General features: G+C 39.1%; 1 protein-coding gene across 1 annotated transcript in view; it reads right to left on the bottom strand.

Moving 5' to 3' along the window:
- LOC107094654 (tumor necrosis factor receptor superfamily member 10B-like) overlaps window positions 1–19,243 on the bottom strand; it is a 31,078-nt gene that overhangs the window by 8,399 nt on the left and 3,436 nt on the right. Inside the window, exons 2-3 of the mRNA XM_015390410.1 lie at window positions 7,602–7,770; window positions 4,565–4,696 (exon numbers count right to left, since the gene is read on the bottom strand). Of these exons, the coding sequence (XP_015245896.1) occupies window positions 4,565–4,696; window positions 7,602–7,770 (301 nt within the window). The remainder of the gene's footprint in view (window positions 1–4,564; window positions 4,697–7,601; window positions 7,771–19,243) is intronic.

Here is a 19,243-nt window from a genome sequence, read left to right as displayed (position 1 = left end):
TTTCTTCAGTTGGCTCCATTGTCATTAAGGAGAACAAACAGAAAAACAGAAAAAAGTAAATTATAGCTGATGGTGCAAAAATGAAATATTTTTAAGTCGAACCGTCGTGCCGATTTTGTTCGTCTTGTAATCTGAAACTTGTGGGTTTGATTCCAGCTTCCTCTTTCCATATATGGATGTGCCCAAGGGCAAGGCATTCAAGCCCACCCTACCAACCTGCATATTGGTTATGAATGTGCAAGTATGACAGAGTGAACAAGGGTTTAGCGTAAAGCATTTAGAGTGCTCGGTATGACTAGAGAAATGTCATATAAACTCAGTCTGCATGTATTATCACTGCTAACTGCCAGCTGGCTGTCAGATCAGGATCACTGATCAAACTAACCTCCTCCTGCTGCAGATATGACCTCATTTCCTTTAGAAAGATCACACACACAAAAAAAATCTCCCTATAAATGGTTGTCAAAAAGGGTACAACACGTCTCCCTGGCAGGTGAGAGCTGAAGCCTAGTAATGACAGCTTTATTTCGTACCAAAACAGGCTGAAAGAACATGGAATAAAATGGTGATGGTGGGGAAATGACCAGAACTACCACAAATAAAAAGAAACCTGAGTCCAACTGGGGGAGGAGGAATAAAGGCTTTACTCTGACAGAGAGAAAAGAATAAAAGATAAAATCTTTTTAGAGCTGATGGAGGAGAGGGGGAGTGGAGAAATTCTTTTGTTTGGGAAAACAGCACTTGAGTGGTAGTGTACGCTCACACCAGAAACATGAACCGGGTTCTAGACCTAATAAGTAAAAGGTTGCTGTCCTGGTCCGGAGACCTCAATGCACAACAAAAAAAAAAAACTCTAAAACAAACTTTTCTTTTAAGCAAATAAAGTCTCTTTAAACATACTTTATGTGGATTTAAAGTTTTCTTAATGTTTCATTTATAAAATATTACATATAAGATAAAATGAGAGACATCAACTACATGAGGATAGGCAGTAAACTTAAAGCCATCAAACCATTTTAACTTTCCCTCATTTTGTATCTAACTAAACGGCTGTATTTAAACTACCCTCAAATAAACTCTATTTACAATCTAGGCTTGAAGGTAGTTGGTTTATCTATTTCTTCTAATTCAGGGTTATGGGAGAAAGGGAGGGGTATAAACAAACCACACACTTTACAGATCTCTATCTGCAAAGGAAACTTCAAAACTTTGTTTTCTGTCTGCTGGTTCACAATAAACAAACAGTAGTTTAGGGCTTCGACCCACAGAGGCGGGTACTGGCTGGTCTAAAGCGGTATAACGGTCTAATAAGAGTTATATCATATCATATCTATTTAAAAAATCATCTCAGAGAATATTGTGGAGTTTGGACCAAATTTGCTCCAACATAATTTCTTAAGAAAGATGTTGGATCTTTTAATATTCTAATGCTTTTCTGAACAGTACATTTGTTGTGTTAAAAGAAAACCACAAGTTCCCCATTGTGGGACAATTCTATTCTATTCTATAAGGTTACAAATCCAAACATTAGAAACGTAGAGTCTATAACCAAATAAGGGATTAATAATAATTAGCCGTAGGATGATCACATTGTCTTCTAGCTAATATAATCAAACTATAATTTAAGTTTCACATGAAAATATTGTTTTGTTGTTTGAAAGCAGCAGATAAATGTCTTCCTCCTGCATCGCAGAGTCTAGATGTTCTTGTAGAACTGAGCCTAGTCGGACAGAAGGTTGCAAACACACAAGAGCAGCTGAACTAAAACAGGATTACCACCTCAGTGAAATCAGTAAATAAAAGACAAACTGATGCTGAGAAGACTCCCTTCTTAGGGATTAACAGAAGAAACAATCTCATTTCTCCTTCATGTTCGCCATGTGAGGCTTTGTCGTAGAATCGGGTTGATTCGCTATAGAGACTTCTGCTGTTTTTTTTGGGTTTTTTTTTATTTACTCACTCAAACTGTGGATTGAATTATTACACAGCTAAACCGACTGGTGCTAACTTTAACGGAGCACAATCAGAGTCTTTCAGCAGAACCCGTCCATGTGACACCATTAACGATTCATTAAATCAACAGCAGCCTTTCAAGCATGAACTTCCAACAGGAAGTTCTTGAGTGTTCCACATAGCAGCATAGTTCACAATAAGTGCAAGTAGTCAGACGCTGAGCAAAAAGAAACTTCTTCCAACTTTAGCTCTTCTTAACAACACTTCGTCATGGAATGAGGGGGGAAAACAACCTTAAAAGTGGAATAAAGGAGTACAAAACACAACCTATGTAACCGTAGTCTCCCTTCTGTGGCTTCTGCCTTTCATCTGAGACAAAGACGCCCAGTGTGGGGGAGACAATGTCGCGCAGCCACACCCTGTTCAGCCAGGTAAGACGGACCAACAGGCCAACCTCCAGAGACAAGTAACACGCTCACATTCAGCCCAGGAAACAAAAACAACAAAGACACGCCCTGCTGCTCCATGTAACATCATAAGATCCCATTTTCAGCAGTGGACGTGAAAGGAGGAGGGGCGCACACAAAGAGGTATTAGCTTTCCTAAAACAATATATCTTTCACAACCAGGATCTTTGGAACACTCTGTGGTTATCTGGATTTTAAAAAGGTAAAGGATCAGAGAGGTGTCAGCCAATTTTTTTTGCTCCCTTTATTTTAAAGAAGGCTGTGATTTTGGACCGGATGAGACAAACCGATATGGCGATTACTGTAGTGTTCTGAAAAATGTGGTGAAACTTTATCCCTTGAGCATTTTGTTTGGTTTTTAATTATAAATGGAAAACGGAATAAAAAACAAGTTATTTCAATAAAATAAATGAACGATTCCTTTATTCCAAATAAGTCGCAGTGTGTTGCTTTGTTTCTTTTATATGAACAAACTAGAAATGTTTGGATATTTCATATCAGTAAAGGAAAACAGATGTTACAAGAAATAAGCTGGTCGCTGGACATGAGGCTATGAACCAACGGCAAAAAAAAAAAAAATTACATAAATAAAAAAAATATGTATATTTTTTCTAACTTTAGATGCACTTCTACCTTCTGAATTGAATTGTTTATTTTGATTAAATCGTCTATATATATATATATATATAATATATATATATATATATTTTTTTTTTTTATAACTTTAGATGCACTTCTACCTTCTGAATTGAATGCTTTATTTTGATTAAATCCTCTAGGATGCAGCTGCATTTGTTTTAGGAAAAAAAACACTAAAGTAAGTTAGGTTAGAAAACCAGACTTTTAAAGAAAAAGTAAACTAAATAATGACATTTGAACAACACTCTTCAGTTTGGAAGCTGTTACAGAAGAAAGAAGCTATTTTCTAATTTCTCTTTCTTTTAAGCTTCTTTGTTAGACAGGGGCAGAAATTTCAGGTAACAACAGGAAGACTAATTGTACGACTAAAATTACTGTTTGGGATTTTAGCCCGTCTGCCTCAAAACATGTTGGATTCAGAGACATGTTTGAATCCTTTTAGTTTGAGGTAAGGGTCTATATTCCTTTACCCTAACACATGGAGACAACCGTTTACAGTTATTTAGCATGCTAAACCTGCTAACAGCCATGTAAAATGCTACACAAAAAAAAGAAAGCAGACATCTATTTGATCTGTTGTCTTACCCTAGCTGTATCTTTACCCGAAACATAAAGTGTTAGTGTTAAAAAAACTAAATATTTTTATTTAGATGCAACAGATGCCTGTCTTCTTTTATTCAGTGAAAACAAAGCTTAAAATGTTGACTTTGTACCATTTCAATGCTGTTAAAATGAGACCACACACACAGTCAGCTTTCCCCCTCACCTTCAAAAAATAAACATTTGTTTTTCCTATCAACCAGTTTTAGTTTTTAGACCGATTACATTGTTTTAAATATTAACAAAAAACAAAAAAACATTATTAACTTATACAGATTTCATGCCACATAGTCTGCATCCCTATAAATTAAGGACTGCATCAAAGCGAGGAGATTAGTAGAAATGTTTCAATTAGAGATGTGCCATATCATGACAAAATCAGTATCAGGTGACGTTGGTCATTTTCTGCCAAAAAGGGCCAATATTAACCGATTTGCCAAGGCAGAAAAGGATTGCTGGAGTTTAAGTGAAGTAGAGAAACAATATGAGCATTGTGGTCTGTTTTCTACAGTGTCCAAAGAAAGGGGCCATATTGGCAACATAAATAACAGAAATCAGAATCGACCCAGAGTTTCATATCCCTGCATCCCTTGTTTGTATAATTATAGTTCTTTTAGATAGTGAATTAGCTCATACTTATACAGACATGTTTGTTTTTTCTTTGTTCAATTAGCCACCATGCTGCAATCAGTACTTCTGTTCCTCCTACTTTTAATAAAACTGTTTACAAACATACATTTTGATAAGGAATCAATATGGACTACTGAAGTAAGGAACAATGTATAATAAGCTCAAGAGACTTCCCTTCCTCACTCAACTTAAAAGTTACGCAATAGGTAATTGGAAAAATCAAATTGACTAATAACAAACGATGCCTTAGTTAATAAACAGAAAACTTGGGTTACCTTGGCGACAGTGTGTACAGGGCAGACAGCGGGTCATCCCGTTGGGGTGCTCTGTGTAGGTCTGTCCGTGCTCGCAGGACAAACAGGTTCCTTGTTCTAGATCTTTTTCACATGGCTTATTCACAAATGTTCCTGCAAACAGAAGAAAAACAAAAAAAAAACAAAATCAGACCACAACCCATCACACCTTAACTATATACCTCAATGACGCAACTAAATGGATGTCCTGTGAGCATTAATTTCATTACGGCCATGCACTTCCTACTGATCCAGTACTACAGCTGGGTACCCCGCCGTTTCAGACTGCGCTACAGTATAGCGACGCTAATAACAAAAGGAACAGTTGTTTCTATGTTTTACATGAGGTTTTATCATGGAATGCTTATATCACAGCCACTATAAGAAGGAGCGATTTAGTCAACTACAAAGTGATTTGACCTACTTTGCTCTGCTGGATTATCGTACTTATCATCTCTACCATCAGCTCAAGCATGCAATGAATAAAACCACTTGATTCTCATGTGTTTTCAGGATTTATCTGATGTACAAATGGAAAGAAAAGGGGGAAAAAAAGAGTAGGGGGGGCTCGAGGGTTACAAAACACAGCACAGACCTCTCCCACTTGAAATGTTCTTTTACTCCTGGAGCTCAAGATGTCATATTAATTTAAAGATTACTGGTCGCAGGAAAAAAAAAAAAAATCAACACACCTCTTTAATCCATTTATATTTGCTAATTAACAAGAACTAATTAACACAAGGGAAAACAAACATGAATAAGACGCTGTAGAGCTGTCAATAGAGAGTGAAGGCCAAGAGGAATAAATCAGGGATTTACTTATGAGTCCTCAACTGCATGCATGTGCATAAATTATACACTGATTGAAGTTTACAGTTTAAGAGGGAATCTGTTTAAGAGGCAGAAAAACAAAAAAACAAACTTTAAACCAAAATTAAAGATTAACTAGATAAAGTATAAAACCAATCTTTTTCCCCCTCACCAATTAAATAACCCAATAAGCCATCAGTAGAATACAGTACTGCTTTTTGGCTCAATATATTCCGATCTTGGGGATAGTTAAATGGTTTATCACATTATGTATATAATTAATTGAAAATGTTTTTTTTCTTTTAGTGACTTGGACCTTCAAAACAACTCTGACTTCAAGCCCTGCAGTTTCCACTTATTTTGTGCTTCTGCTCAGACAGAGCGACGGGCTTTCCGCTCCTGGCCGTCCTGCCTTATTTCCAGACAGAGCTGGGAGGACGACATTTTTAAAGATTGGCAAACTTTAGAGGAGGAAAATTATGACCCCTGAATAAAGGAAGCAGGCACCAAACTCTAACCATAGCACTGATTTATAAAAATTAAACGAAAAGTGAAAAAAATAAAAGACAAAAATATATAATCCCAAAAAACTTTGGAATAAACTACTCTAGTCAGAATGACTATAATGGTTCTAATGTCTGAATGAGCTTCCTGAAAATCTGATAGGGATTAAAAGCCAAAAGAAAAATATTGTTATTTGGTAATTCACTATTTATTTGTGCCTTGCTTTGCGCCTGTAGACAGATGGAGACAGGCACCAGCAGCCCTCACTACCCCAGCAGGGATGAAGGGTGACAGAAAATGAATGGATGGACTATTTTAGTGAGATTTTAAAAGACTCATTATAGCAAAGGTAGGGTAACCCTTTTGAATTTACTCGAGTTCATTAAAACAATAAAAAGAATAGCACTTCCAGGAGCAGTTACCACACTTCTACTTTTATTCTCACTCAAAGTTATATATCACAAAGCATCACTTCTCAGTTGAGGAAATGCTTTAGCTACTCTGATCTTCCAAACACCTTCGCTGAATGAAGAACAAAATAGTTTGAAAAAAATCACAAAACATGATTTGAAAAGTGCTTCTTTTTTCTGGCTGAATGTAAACATTTTGTTTATTTAAGTATTTGAAAAACAAGAGTTTGAACAGAAGTTTAAATTTCTGTCTAATGGCATCACTTTCAAATATCTAATCCACTGCATGATCTGGAACTCCTGACATTATCAACATTTTAAACAAATACTTCTTGGATTACAGTTTCTTACTTATATGAATATAGGAAATATTGGGACCCTTATATAAGTACAATCTATGGCAACTCTGCATTAAAGCACATTATTAGTCAGCCATTAAAATCTGACTTTAAGTTAAAGAAAAACTTTAAAAAAATTTTGTTTACATTTTAACTTTAATTTCTTTGCTAAATGTAATACTTTGTAGCCTAAGTATTGGGTTATATTTGTATTTTATTTATTAATGTCAATCATTTTTTTGTTTTTGCTTGTTTTACAAGAATGTAAAACACATTTGTAATTTGTATTTCTTACATTTTTGTTTTTTTTTTTTTACATTTCATCCCTTCATGTCTCCTTTTATGTGTGGAGTAGAAAATATTAGCATTTACAATCCTACCTAAAGTGAGCATTTTAACTTACAAAGTTAATTGCATTTTATCAAATGACACCTTTCTTGGACTTTAAAAAAACTGCCTTGTCAGGTTATTTGTTATTTAAGGTTCCTTTGGGTTTAAACTCATTGATTCCAAGGTTAACAAACTAAATATTTTCTTTTGGGATTACGTCACAAAACAGGATTATACCATCAAACAGAGAAATAAAGAGAAATAAATATTGGTGTTCAAGTGGAATTATACTTAGAGTTGTTTTGTTATTTTTTAGACCACTGAGGGTAAAAAAGAAAAGAAAGACAAACTTTCATATGGGGTTTAAACATAAATAGGACTTGTTAATGGAAAGTCTCAAGTTAAGAAAAAATCATTTTAATTTAACAGCAGCAAAGACAAGTTCTCAAATGTTTCCAGGTCTCAAGGCATAGCAATTGTCTGAGTGACTTTTATCACTATACACAGTGTGCAACCCTGCCTCCAGCTTTCAGCAGGTTAAGCAGGATTAGGGAACATGGAGCAGTGCTTCTAATGGGACAGTAAATACAGTTTCCTGACATGCAGCTGGGACTTTAACCTTCTTACCCTCCTTGCAGTTGAGGCAGCAGAGTCCCTGGTTGAGGTATTGCTCATTCTCCACACATGTCCTGAGTCGCCGCAGGGTGAGGTTTCTGCCCTCCTCTCCGGACCACTGGGAAGCCGGGGGTTCTGCCGCGCGGCAGACAAGCCCCAGAAGCAGCGATGCCACGGCCACCTGCATCATCAAGGACAGGGAAAAGGAAAAAAAACCCAAGACATTAGCTTTGATTTACTTTTTGTGTTTACAGACAACACACACACTCGCCCACTTCAACTCATCTGGTGGAGGGCAGAGAAGAAGAGAGCCCATCTTCATAGGAAACCTTGTGTGAGCAATCTATGACTTAATGCAAACCATCTGATCTGAACATCTGCTGTGGGAAAGCAATTAAGGGAGCCATGCAGCTGGTCACAACTAGGAGCAACATAATCTCGTGAAGGCAGGATGAGGAAACGTACACCAACTAAATTACATGCAGCGCAGCATGCAGCCCAAATTTAATTACTCCACCATCTAGAGGTTCAAAAGGACAGAAGCTGCTTCATCTATGGTAGGTGCGACAGAGAGAGTTTGGTAAGGTTCCTCAGATAACGGACCAGAAGCTCATATCAAATGTGAATACAGAGATCCATTCAAGTGTTAGATAATAACAGGCCTGTATAGGTGGGGTACAGAGAAGAATATAGCCCAACACTTTAGCGTGCCCCCCAGGCGCTGGTGTTTATTCACACGCTTTTCACCATGTCAACGTGAGAAGGCTCCATTCACCGGCAAACAACCCACTTTAGTGCTTCTACTTCAAATGACCCACATTCTTTAACCCTGGCTCTTTGAATGCCAAGACATGCGAAACCACAGCGAAGCGCCTAAAACGCAACAGGACACCTCCCTTGGTAAATGAGAGTCCTAGATCTGGAGGTTTTGTCTCTCCTGTGCGGTGGCCAACCCCCCCACCATACAGCCACCGCTGAACCACTAGAGGTTAAAAGGAAGAGAAAGAAAGAAGGACAGAGAAACTGTAGACAACAAGCAGAGGATGGGACGCAAGGCGGAGAATAGATGCCCTAAAAAGAGAGAGTGTGGGAGAATGAGAGGGATAAAGAGAGAAAGGATGGACGGGCTGGAGAAGAGGCTCATGACGCTGGATTTGACTCTCTGGAGGCCCGCCATGCCTTGTTGTTCAGAAGAACTTTTCCCTTTTTCTCTCTGCCTTTCCCCTTCTTCCTCTCCCTCTCCTCGCGTCAGACTTTCCAAACACGCTCAGAGGCAGACGACCGGCAGAGCAGTCACAATCGCACCATTTAGATCTATCCAAACATTCTGGGGAAGGGGAGGGTGGAAAGCAGGAGGGAAGGAGAGGAAAAGGGAGGGAGATAAATGAGAGAGGGGACTAACAGCTTGCACGACACAGGGTGAGTCTTCGCCTGAATACGCTGTGTGTGCGCGTGAGCAGAGGCTGGGATTGGGGGGGGTGTGCTTTCAAGGGGCATGGAATCGGGAGAAGTAGAAAGTCGTGTGAAAAGGAAAGAGTAAAATCAGCGTATAAGCACATGTGAAAGGCAAAGCAGTGGAAAGAAAAGAGATGACTGGGAAAATGTGAGCTGCACTGAAGGTAATCCTGTTCCATAACACAGATGCAGAACGTGACATTCCACCGAATCCAAATGCTTTAAGCCAATCCCGAGTTAAAAGGCGGGTGTCCATTTGACGGTGCACAGATTCCCTGATCTTTAAAACCATTCCAAACAAAATCAGCTGCAGTTGTTTAACACTTGGGACCACTGGTCCGGTCTACTGTATGGTGCAAACTCCCACCTTCTGTTGGTGCGGTTTGCTTTAACAGAGCCAAACAACATCAAGCAGTTGCAACAGTTTGTACAGAGAGCAGTATTACTTCAGTACTGCACTTTTTGAGAAGAAACATAAAGCAGAAAGAAGAAAGTCTATAAAGGTTTCTTTTGCTAATCAAATGCCTGCATTTCTTCAATACCTATAGCCCCACCAGACACGTTCAAACTATTTTGTCCTTACGATAGAGCTCCAATTTTCTACTTCTACCCTAATGCTTTACTTTTATGTTATTATGTATTTCTGTTTTTGGTACTGTGGGATAGGAAAGCAATCCCCCTCCAGGGTTTCAACAGACCGTTCTAGGTATGGTTAAGGGTCCTGGAAGTTCACATCAGCGATTTCCGCTCCAGCAACAAACTCTGAAGTTTAAAATTTGGGCAGTTCACGACACATATTTGTGGATCTAAATGAGTTTTATTCAGCCAGAATCGGACTAAATGGCTGTTTGGAAATGGCTGGTGTGGGGGAAAGCTTTGCTAAAACAAGAGATCGAAAAGGCTGTACCAGGGAATGTTGTTTATTTCTAAAGAAAAAATAGCAATGCAAGGTAGATTGTGTAAAACATCCTCAGCTGAGGTCCCTCCATGTTGTATAAAGCATATTTACATGTCAAGACAGTAGATGATGCTAAATTGTGCAGCCCAACTTAAGGGCTAAGTCAGTGCTGTACTCATTTATAGATCCATGGATCTTGTTTTCTTTATTTACTTAGTTTTGAGATATGAGTGACCTTTATTTTTAAAGTGATCCAACAGGAAATGGGTGGAGAGAGAGAGGGGGAAGACATGCTGTAAAGGTCTCTATGGGACTCTAACAAGGGACAACTGTGTAGAGAATGTAGACATCTGTACACTGCCGCGCCAAAACCTGCATGGCAAATGCAGCATTTTTAAATGCTCTTTTTTTGCACCTCAGTTAATTCTGAGAAGCGGAACTGTTAGTTTTCTCAAACTAAATGAATATTTCTGTTTTATAAGAGCCTAAGGTTATTTAGATTACATCTGCAAAGGTAGCGTCTAGGCAGGGGCCACATTCATGCAAAAAAAAACCAACCTGTGTGCTAGTCTTCATTATTGTTCCAATAGTTGTTTGTCGACTTCATATTTGCATGCACAGTTTTTTCTTAGTTTCAGAACATTTTGTGCTTTCTGTTTTCTCCTCTTTAAAGAACTTGTCTCCTTAATCTTATTTTTTTAATTTGTTAAATTTTGTTCTACGTGGCATGCTCCTTCAATGTTTATTATCTTTTTGCAATCACTCTGTGTTCTTTTGGTATTATGTTTGGAAATGTTGTCCTTGTTAATGTGCTGTGGAGAGGGCCAGGCCTTGGGGAGACATTTTCTGTTTTTATTTTCTTTCTGGGTTTTGCGATATGATGCTGTTGTGTACTTTGCTACTGGAGCTACAAAACTATGCTTTATATCTACAATCTGATTAAGCAGTAGGTTAGTAGTTCCAGCTCTAAGGAGTACAAAATACAGATTCCAAAAAGTAAAGATAGAGTTATTTTATGATAAAGCCAAGTCGCACAATAGCTTCTCAATGCCCCAGTGAGAGAAATAAATAAATTCTCTTCCTCAGCCGGAGAGAACCCTGCTCCGTGTCATTTCTAAAACAGAGTTTTGATACGTTTAATCTAACAACCAAACACTGCGGACTCAGAAACAAAGTGGCAATGATGCACTCTGGGCGTCCAAAGAGCGGTTTACTTTTACCTCCTTCACAGAGCGAGGAGTAAGACCAGAGTGACCGTAACCTCAGTGTGGAGAGCCCTTCAAACCCACAATCCCTGGAAGCTCTCCAGAATCAGCTGAAGTGGTTCAGTTCACTTCACAGCCTCCTCTATCCTCTGTACAATGAGCGAACTCGGCTGCAGATTATGTCTCACAACACTGTCCTATTGTCATTGTCCGAATCAGTGATAAGTTTGTACAGTGCCTTTGTGGATATGAGTTAAATTAATAAAAGTTACAATAAAATAATGAGGGACTTTCTGTGTCTGACAACAGTGGCACTCCTCCACTTCCTCTAAACACCCTGGGTTCCTCCAAATTGCCTTGGAACAATCCCTCCATATGCCACGAACACTGAGGACGCATTTATGCCTAAATGACAGGACATCCTTTCAGATGACCCAGGTTATCAATGGGCCATTTAGAGGCCTGTGATAACTTCATATCCCTGAGGGAATAACATTGGTGGAAAAAGGGAAGGAAAAGAGAAAATGCAGGGGAAAAAAACTACACCAAACAATGTATAGACGTCCAAAGCAACATCATTCCCTCCATATCAGATGGATGTTTTCAGTCCAATTCGGCAAATAAGCAATGACCTGATGCACCTCATTATATTCCAATGTCCGGAGAGGGGACCTGGTTTCCACATCATGCTGCTCCAATTAGAAAATCCTTTTCCGTTATTAGGGATTGGACCTTTACAACAGTTCTGTCAACGTAAATCCAAGCCGGCATAATATTCCTAGTATCTGAATGCCTGTCATATCGAACTTGGACTATCAGGGGAATGAAAAGAAAAAAACAGTGCAGTGTTAGGCTGATTAAACACCAGTGAAGGCAGTTTATATGATTATGAATCATGTCTCTGATTCTCTATCCTTCATGTATGTTCATTCTGCTTTGGGGAGAATAGTTAGTACTCCAGTATATGATGGGGTTGATGAAGCAGCATGCTTGATGTTAAAAGTTCATAAGTTATTAAAACTGAAAGGGTGTATTGCAATTCAAATGTCAAGATACATATGCCTTCCCCGTTCACCTTAGCAGAACTCAATATTTAACACAGCAGTCTCAAACAACTACAAAGAGAGAGAGAGAATGAAAGCAGATCAGAGCTGCCGCAACTTCAAGCCTGACTCACCGTCAGGTGAAAATCAGATCCACAACAATCAAAGATTAGCAGGCGGGGTCACGAGGAGATTTGAGCTGGATTTTTTGAGGCAACTTTTTTGACTAAATTCTAGATCTGAAAGTTTCACAAATCAAATCTGGATCTGAATAAATCAGTTCAGGTTTGAATCTTTTTGTCAAGCAAGAGCCCATTCAGCGCAGTCCCATTGCTGAAATACTGTCCTGAGATCTTAATGAATTATATGTCTTTTTTATTTGACTTTTTACATCAGGAAACAAATAAAAACCTTGTTTTAAACAGGTTAAGAGTAGATATAAGGACTTCGTTTTGCAGCTTAGATAAACAGAGAGCAAATGATAAAAAAAGAGCTTTATTTTGGCAACTAATTAAAAACTAAATACTAGATGAAAATAAATTTGTTTTCTTTAGGTGTTTATGGTCTTAAATCAAGTTTTTATAATCCAAGATCTTGTGCCAACATCAACATAAACTATAAGACTGTGTTTATCTACGTATACTTTCCTTTTATTTGACAAATCTATAAAACAAAGAAAATTATTTAATTGAAATTTAGTAATGTGCAGGACCAAATGTTCTATTATGAGACTGCAAAGATGTTTTAACTTCACAATAAATACTACAGAATATCATGATTAACTTTTAAATCCGTATTATAACACAGCTAAAATAAGCTCTATGCATCAAGCCTCCCCAATCACTGATATCCAATTAATGCTTTATGATCAATGTTTCAGCACCAAAGTTATTTTACTGCTTGTTTAACTTTTAAGATCAACCCTGCATTTATGATGAGTCACAGTATGATTAATTTCCTTGTGACAAAAAAAGTTAATCATGATGAAAAAGGTCAAGAGTTTAAAGCATTCAACTTTACTAACGCTAGACGGTTTTGTTTCCAGAGTTACGTAGTAGAGGCGTCACGCAGTGCTGCGATCCTTCCAGCTCTGAGGTTGTTTTGATAATGCAGGTGGTTGCGACATTTTCTGGTGTGTCTGTATATCACCTGTTTATGCACATGTGGCGTGTGGCTGCACGTCTGGGCGGAGCTAACCCACAAGCACAACATTGTAGAGGCAGAAATAACATTGTTTTGTAAAAATAACATTAACAACAAGATAGACCTGTTTGATCAAAGGATGGTGGATAGACCTGCTGTATAAAAGAAAGGTTCACCTGTGTTATTTGGAAAATGCATTGGTGGGGGTGAAGATTGCCAGAAATCCTGACATAAGGACAAGGAAAACTGCAGACTTTAATTTTTTCTCCAGTTGTAAAAAAATAATCAGGATTTCTGCCCATTTTAAATAGATAAGCTCCATTTTTTTTTATTTCAACAGTTCTGTGAACTTTTTAAAACCATTTCTTAAAACAAAATAAAGTTCATCCTGAATTTACTGCTAATGTTTCAACCGTTTGCACAGATAAACCTGTGAAAACAAAAGACAGCAAGGAAGGAAGGAAGGAAGAAAGAAAGGAAGGAAGGAGGGCAGATGGATGTATGGCTACGCGTTTGTTGATTGATTGATAAATATATGCACTAAATTTGATAGAATGAGCAGCAAAATATGAACTTTTTACAAGTTGATAAATTTAAATTAGTTTTTTTCTATCCAACTTTGGCAAAAAAATAAAAATAAATCCAGACTTTTCCAGACAGCAAATGGACCTACTCTAATTAAGCCTCTAGTCACAAATGTGTTGAACGTTGCTGTAATTGGAGGATTTGGACCCTGCTGACTCCATTTAATATGGTGCAGCTCAAATACCTCAAGGCTAACCCTGACAGGACAGTGAACGCTCCCTGCTTTACAGATAAATCCTGGCAATCTCTGGGGATGGGGGGGTGACCATGCACAGCTTTCCTTCACTGATAAATGACACTGACATTTTGTACGACATGACAAAGACAAGTACAACCCAGATGCTGTCAGGAGAGCCAACTCTGACTCCTGATACATCAGCGAGAATATATCTAAAGTTCAGCCAAGCTGGGATACATTCGTCTTTATGAAGATGAATGATGGAGAACAAGGGGAACGACTCCTGTGTCACTTTTTTTTCCAGCAGTGAGAGAAAAACAAGAGAGTGCTAACAGTTTAAAAACCGCATTGACGCACACACGCACGCCCGTACACAAGTGCGCACAGGCGCGGGTCGAGTGTATGAGTGGGAGCGTGTGAAATGCGGTGGCCCCCTCCTCTCAGGGAGCACAGGAAGCTCAAGACAATACAGAGGCTTCATGCAGGGTTCAGCTCCGAACTGTTCCCTCAGAGCAGGCCCAGCACCCGATCAGACCAGCAGCATATCCGCCAGGCTGGATATTTTTAACCCAGGGAAGCTGCAGCTCTGCTCCCCGACTGAAATTCTTCAGCTTCCTCTGGAGGTATTCTCCACTGATTGAACGAGCGTCACGGTGCGCCACGAAGCAGGTCGGGCCACGTTCAAAAAAACAACGAAAGAGAAAACTCAAAAGCAAAGTGAGGGGAGTTGTTTACGAATTCTCTCAAAGTTACCCCCGTCCAACCGCAAATTAGTGATATGACTGATGTAAAAGTGGTCAGGTTGTGTTGGGGGAGTAGAAGAAAAACAATATCCAGAGCGTCTGAAAAGTACAAGATTTGTAAGCAGGAGAGGTGACATTTCCACATTGTTTTCAGAGGTAAAGGTGGTCACTGTGGTCTCAAAGTGTTGATGACTTGTACGCATAAACAACGTCACGGTGAGTCATGCTCAGTACCATTAAAGGCTGAGCTAGGACTCTGAATGTGAACATTAAATTCAATTTGTGTGAAAACAGGCCTATTGAGTTAGGCCTTCACAATTTCCTATTAAGCCTGTCAGACACGCCGAGCACCAACTGACAGGATTAATCCAGGAGAGAATAAAGGACGCAGAGCGGACAGGAAGAGATGACTAACGGGGAAAAGCATGAGCAGGGATCCAACAACTCATTCCAGAGACAATCGAATTTGTTCCATTAAAGCTCACCTTTGTGGGGAGGTGAAGGGGGGGTGAGAGGAACCTAAAGCGCTGGCAGTTTATAACAGTCTCTATAAACACATCACAGCAAAAATGCAGAGTATGTGTCTGGTGGAATTAAGAGACCATCATTGGCAGGAACCCCTGCCAGATTTACATCTCTGTAAACAGATGTCCATTCTGCAGACAAAGATTGAGACTGTTCTGGTTCTGTTCATCCAGGAGAGCAGCAGGAGAAACAATCTGGCACTGATGCAAACCTTTCACCACTGTGGCTTTAGGTTAAGTCATGCTTCCTGGTGCCCGTTATCTGTACCACAACACAGAGCTGCAAGAAAAATCTTAACATAAATCTTCAGTCTAAGAAAACAAAAACAAAACGAGGAATCATCTTTGAAAGCATGAAGATTTGATACTACATACATCTGTTTTGATGTTTTCCTAGAAGCGGTCAACAAAAACTTTGGTGAAAATGATAAATTAGCCAAGAAAGAAGGTGGATGCAAATGAGCACAACCTCTCTTCAACGCAATCTTAACTTCAACAAGACAGTATGGTTTGAGATCACAAAAAAAAAAAAACAAACATGATGGTGGTCCCACCAGTTAGGGCAGCAAGTCACGCTTACACCAAAGGAACTGAGGAGAAAACATGACAAAGGTTCTCTAAACCAAAAGGTTTCTAAAGGAAAGGACCAATTTCACTGCTTGAGTATACTTCCAGGGAAAAAGTAAAAAAAATAAAAGTTATTGGGACATTGCTATCATACCCTTATCAACCCACGGCTTTAAAGTCACACAATCTCATACCAGCCAATAGCTAAGCCCCACTGGGAGTATCCGGTCAGCGAGTGGAGTCTCTAGGTCCTCTTCGGAAATACCGAAGGTGTTAAATGTAAAAGCATGTTTATGTGATTACGTCTAATGCTGACCAACAGATGAAAACAATATATTATTTGTGGATGCTGTCTGTGTTGCCATGTTGCACTGTGAAGCTTGTTAGAAAAACTTTGGGGAGCACTGCCCTAACAATGAACACTGAAAATATATTAAAGGAGCTGATTTTTTTTCCTATTTAAATACAAAAATTACATTTTCAAAACTGGCAGGGTTTTTATTTATCTCCTTAATCGGTCTGTTTCTGTTTATGATCAAAGTAAAAGGACATATTTGAAGACTGCCTGGAAGTTTTTCTAAAACAGTTTGTTGATAACCTATTAAAGTAGTTGATCTTTCCAAGTCATTCATTCACTTTTAGTGTTAGCTTCTAATTAAACAATCACTAATTAACTATCTAGCAGACCGAAGTAGCATAAACATCTTTTTAAAAGAATTCAACCAGCAAACGAAGAGGACAGATTAACACAGAGAGGTGTATAAAGTGACATTTTTTTTTGCCACCACTACTTTAGAAATTGTTGCCTATCCAAACAACTTATATTCAACTTTGTGCTTTTAGGGGGTGAAATGTGAAAAAGTTTGAGTTATTTTATGAAAGCTTTTGTGTAACAGATTCCCTCTTTTAATTCAATCCAATTCAGTTTATTTATACAGCGCCAATTCACAACACATGTCATCTCAAGGCACTTTACAAGTCAACCAGATCATACAGTCAAATTGGTTCAAAGTTTTCTATCTAATGAAAACCAGTTGATTGCATTAAACACAAAGAAAATTTGGCAGTTTTGCTTTGAAACTTGCTGGGAGTAATCATCACTATGGCTAATTTAAATAATTTACAGTCGTTTTAATATTAACATTTGTATTGGTGAGATTTAAAAATAACTGCAGCGATGCCTTTTTACAACTCTACATATTTTTTCTATGTAAACAGATAAAGCCAGAAGTTGGATAATCATGAACTACAACCGGATTCTTTGGCTCACATTAAAAATAGCCTCGTCAGAAGTCATTGTTATCTCTATAACGGAGCTTCAAAGAACGCCGTGACCTGGAGAACGAACCAGTACGAACCCTGCTGACCACTTATGCTCAACTCCAAACACTTATCTAAAGGCCGCCGACAGCAGCGCGTATATCAAAGCGGTTATGAAGAGACTGTGTGGAACCTAGAATGAGTTACTTATTGGTACAAAAACACATGAGGGTGGATCTGGATGAGGTCAGGCTCTTTGATAGGACATCATTTCCACTTATCTTCAGTATTAAGGTGCTGTAAAGAATGACTCGCCTCTCCTGGTATGCATTATATAGCTTGTTACATTTGAACAGGTGGCACACCTGAAGTGAGTCAGCGCACCTTTGATTTCACCTGTGATTCACCTACGCAACGGAAAAAACAACAGGTTTCTTCACAATCATGAACCTGCCTGCAATTAAAAACACATCCGACTGTAACTGCTGAAATAAAGAAAGCACACAAGCACCTGGTGTCTGGAAGTGGGTGGATGGGTGGGTGGGTTGCCCAGCATTGCATCAGCCAGTTCCCAAGTAACTTCTCCTAGCCACAAGCATGAATGCAACTATTCTCATGGACAGATAGCGGAGCACCACAGAGCAGCAGATACAACATTATGAGCTGCAGAGTGCTCCGTTTTCTGGCCTCAAGCTCCACAGTTTGGCCTCTACATGTCCCAGATGTCAGTCCTGCCCCCTGTCTGTGTTGTCCCCAGTGGCCGAGGGGACCATTTCCTGTGTGAACCAACACCCAAACACAGAAAGCAATCACAGATAACAATCTCGTATACATTTGCATGGGCATGACAATTCTAAGAAGTAAATTGATGCCACTAATATCAGCATATCTGTGTACTCAGGACGGGAAGTTTACTGGAGGGCCAAGCACGTACACTCTGGTAATTTTCAGAGGGGGGGGTTTAGGGAGTGCTAGAGAGGGGTGGGGAGGGGGTGGAAGTTTCCTCACAGTCCCTTAGCAACAAGGCCTGCTGCTGGCAAGGCCTCCAGAATGTACTGTGGTTTACAGAAGGGATAAACATTGACTTTGCCACCCTGAGAAGTAAATCTGATTTCAGTAATGGAACACTGCATGACTTTAAACAGGAATCAGACAATGGAGAAACCAAATAATGGGGCTACAGATTCATCAGCAGATGGGATATCTTAAGTTTTCTTAATTTTTAGGAATCTGCGAGGAAAAGTCAGAATAATTTTTATTTTAACGAATACAACTGTTGCTCTTATCAACATCCTTGCAAGGCCGGTGAGGATGCGATATGCAGGCTCATCTCTGATACTCCCATCGTAGGAAAAGGGAGTAGAGCGCCAAATTAACGTTAAATTTGCATTTTATCCATTTAGACCTCACAGTGAACTTTAAAGAGCTTAGAAATGTCAGGCTTTGGTGGCGCACACTCGGAAAAACCAACAGGGTAGGAATGAAAAGGCGTCTCTGTGCTGGGAGTGGAAGTCTGAGAGGGATAAACCTTTCTGGAAAAAAAACTGCTGAGAGGCTTTCTGTCTTTAATTCACTAACTGGCTAGGTGAATTCTGGGATTGTTTCTGTGGAAGGGGAGGGGAGGGGGATTAGCTGATCACAACTGCAGTCATGCTCATAAAAAAACAAAACATGCTTCTCCAAGTCCATGAGCACTCCCCAGCCGGCCATTTATTAAAGTTTTACAGCATCAAAGGTCAGAGCAGAGCCAAGGTGGTACTAAGGGAATCCAGGGAACCTCTGAGGTACCTGGCTTTTATGCAAAACCTGGACATAAAATGTTCTAATTACACTTATTAAATTGGAGATGATTTTAATTTGCAGAGAAAGCTTTGGAGTAGGGCTGCAACTAAAGAATATTTAGGAAAACGATTAATCAGTCGATTTTCTTTCTGTTTAGTAATCGGATGGCAAAAGGTTCCTCAAAAGAAGGTGAAACTAAAGTTTTTCCACTTGAGAAGTTCTGGATAGAGCAATTTGACAGACGAAAAAGGATTTTGTAAAATCTTAAATG

Source organism: Cyprinodon variegatus, unplaced genomic scaffold, assembly GCF_000732505.1.
Source record: "Cyprinodon variegatus isolate N-32 unplaced genomic scaffold, C_variegatus-1.0 Scaffold497, whole genome shotgun sequence".
NCBI lineage: Eukaryota > Metazoa > Chordata > Actinopteri > Cyprinodontiformes > Cyprinodontidae > Cyprinodon > Cyprinodon variegatus.
Note: the sequence above shows the minus strand (reverse complement) of the source record. Positions and strands in the feature narration are given on the sequence as shown.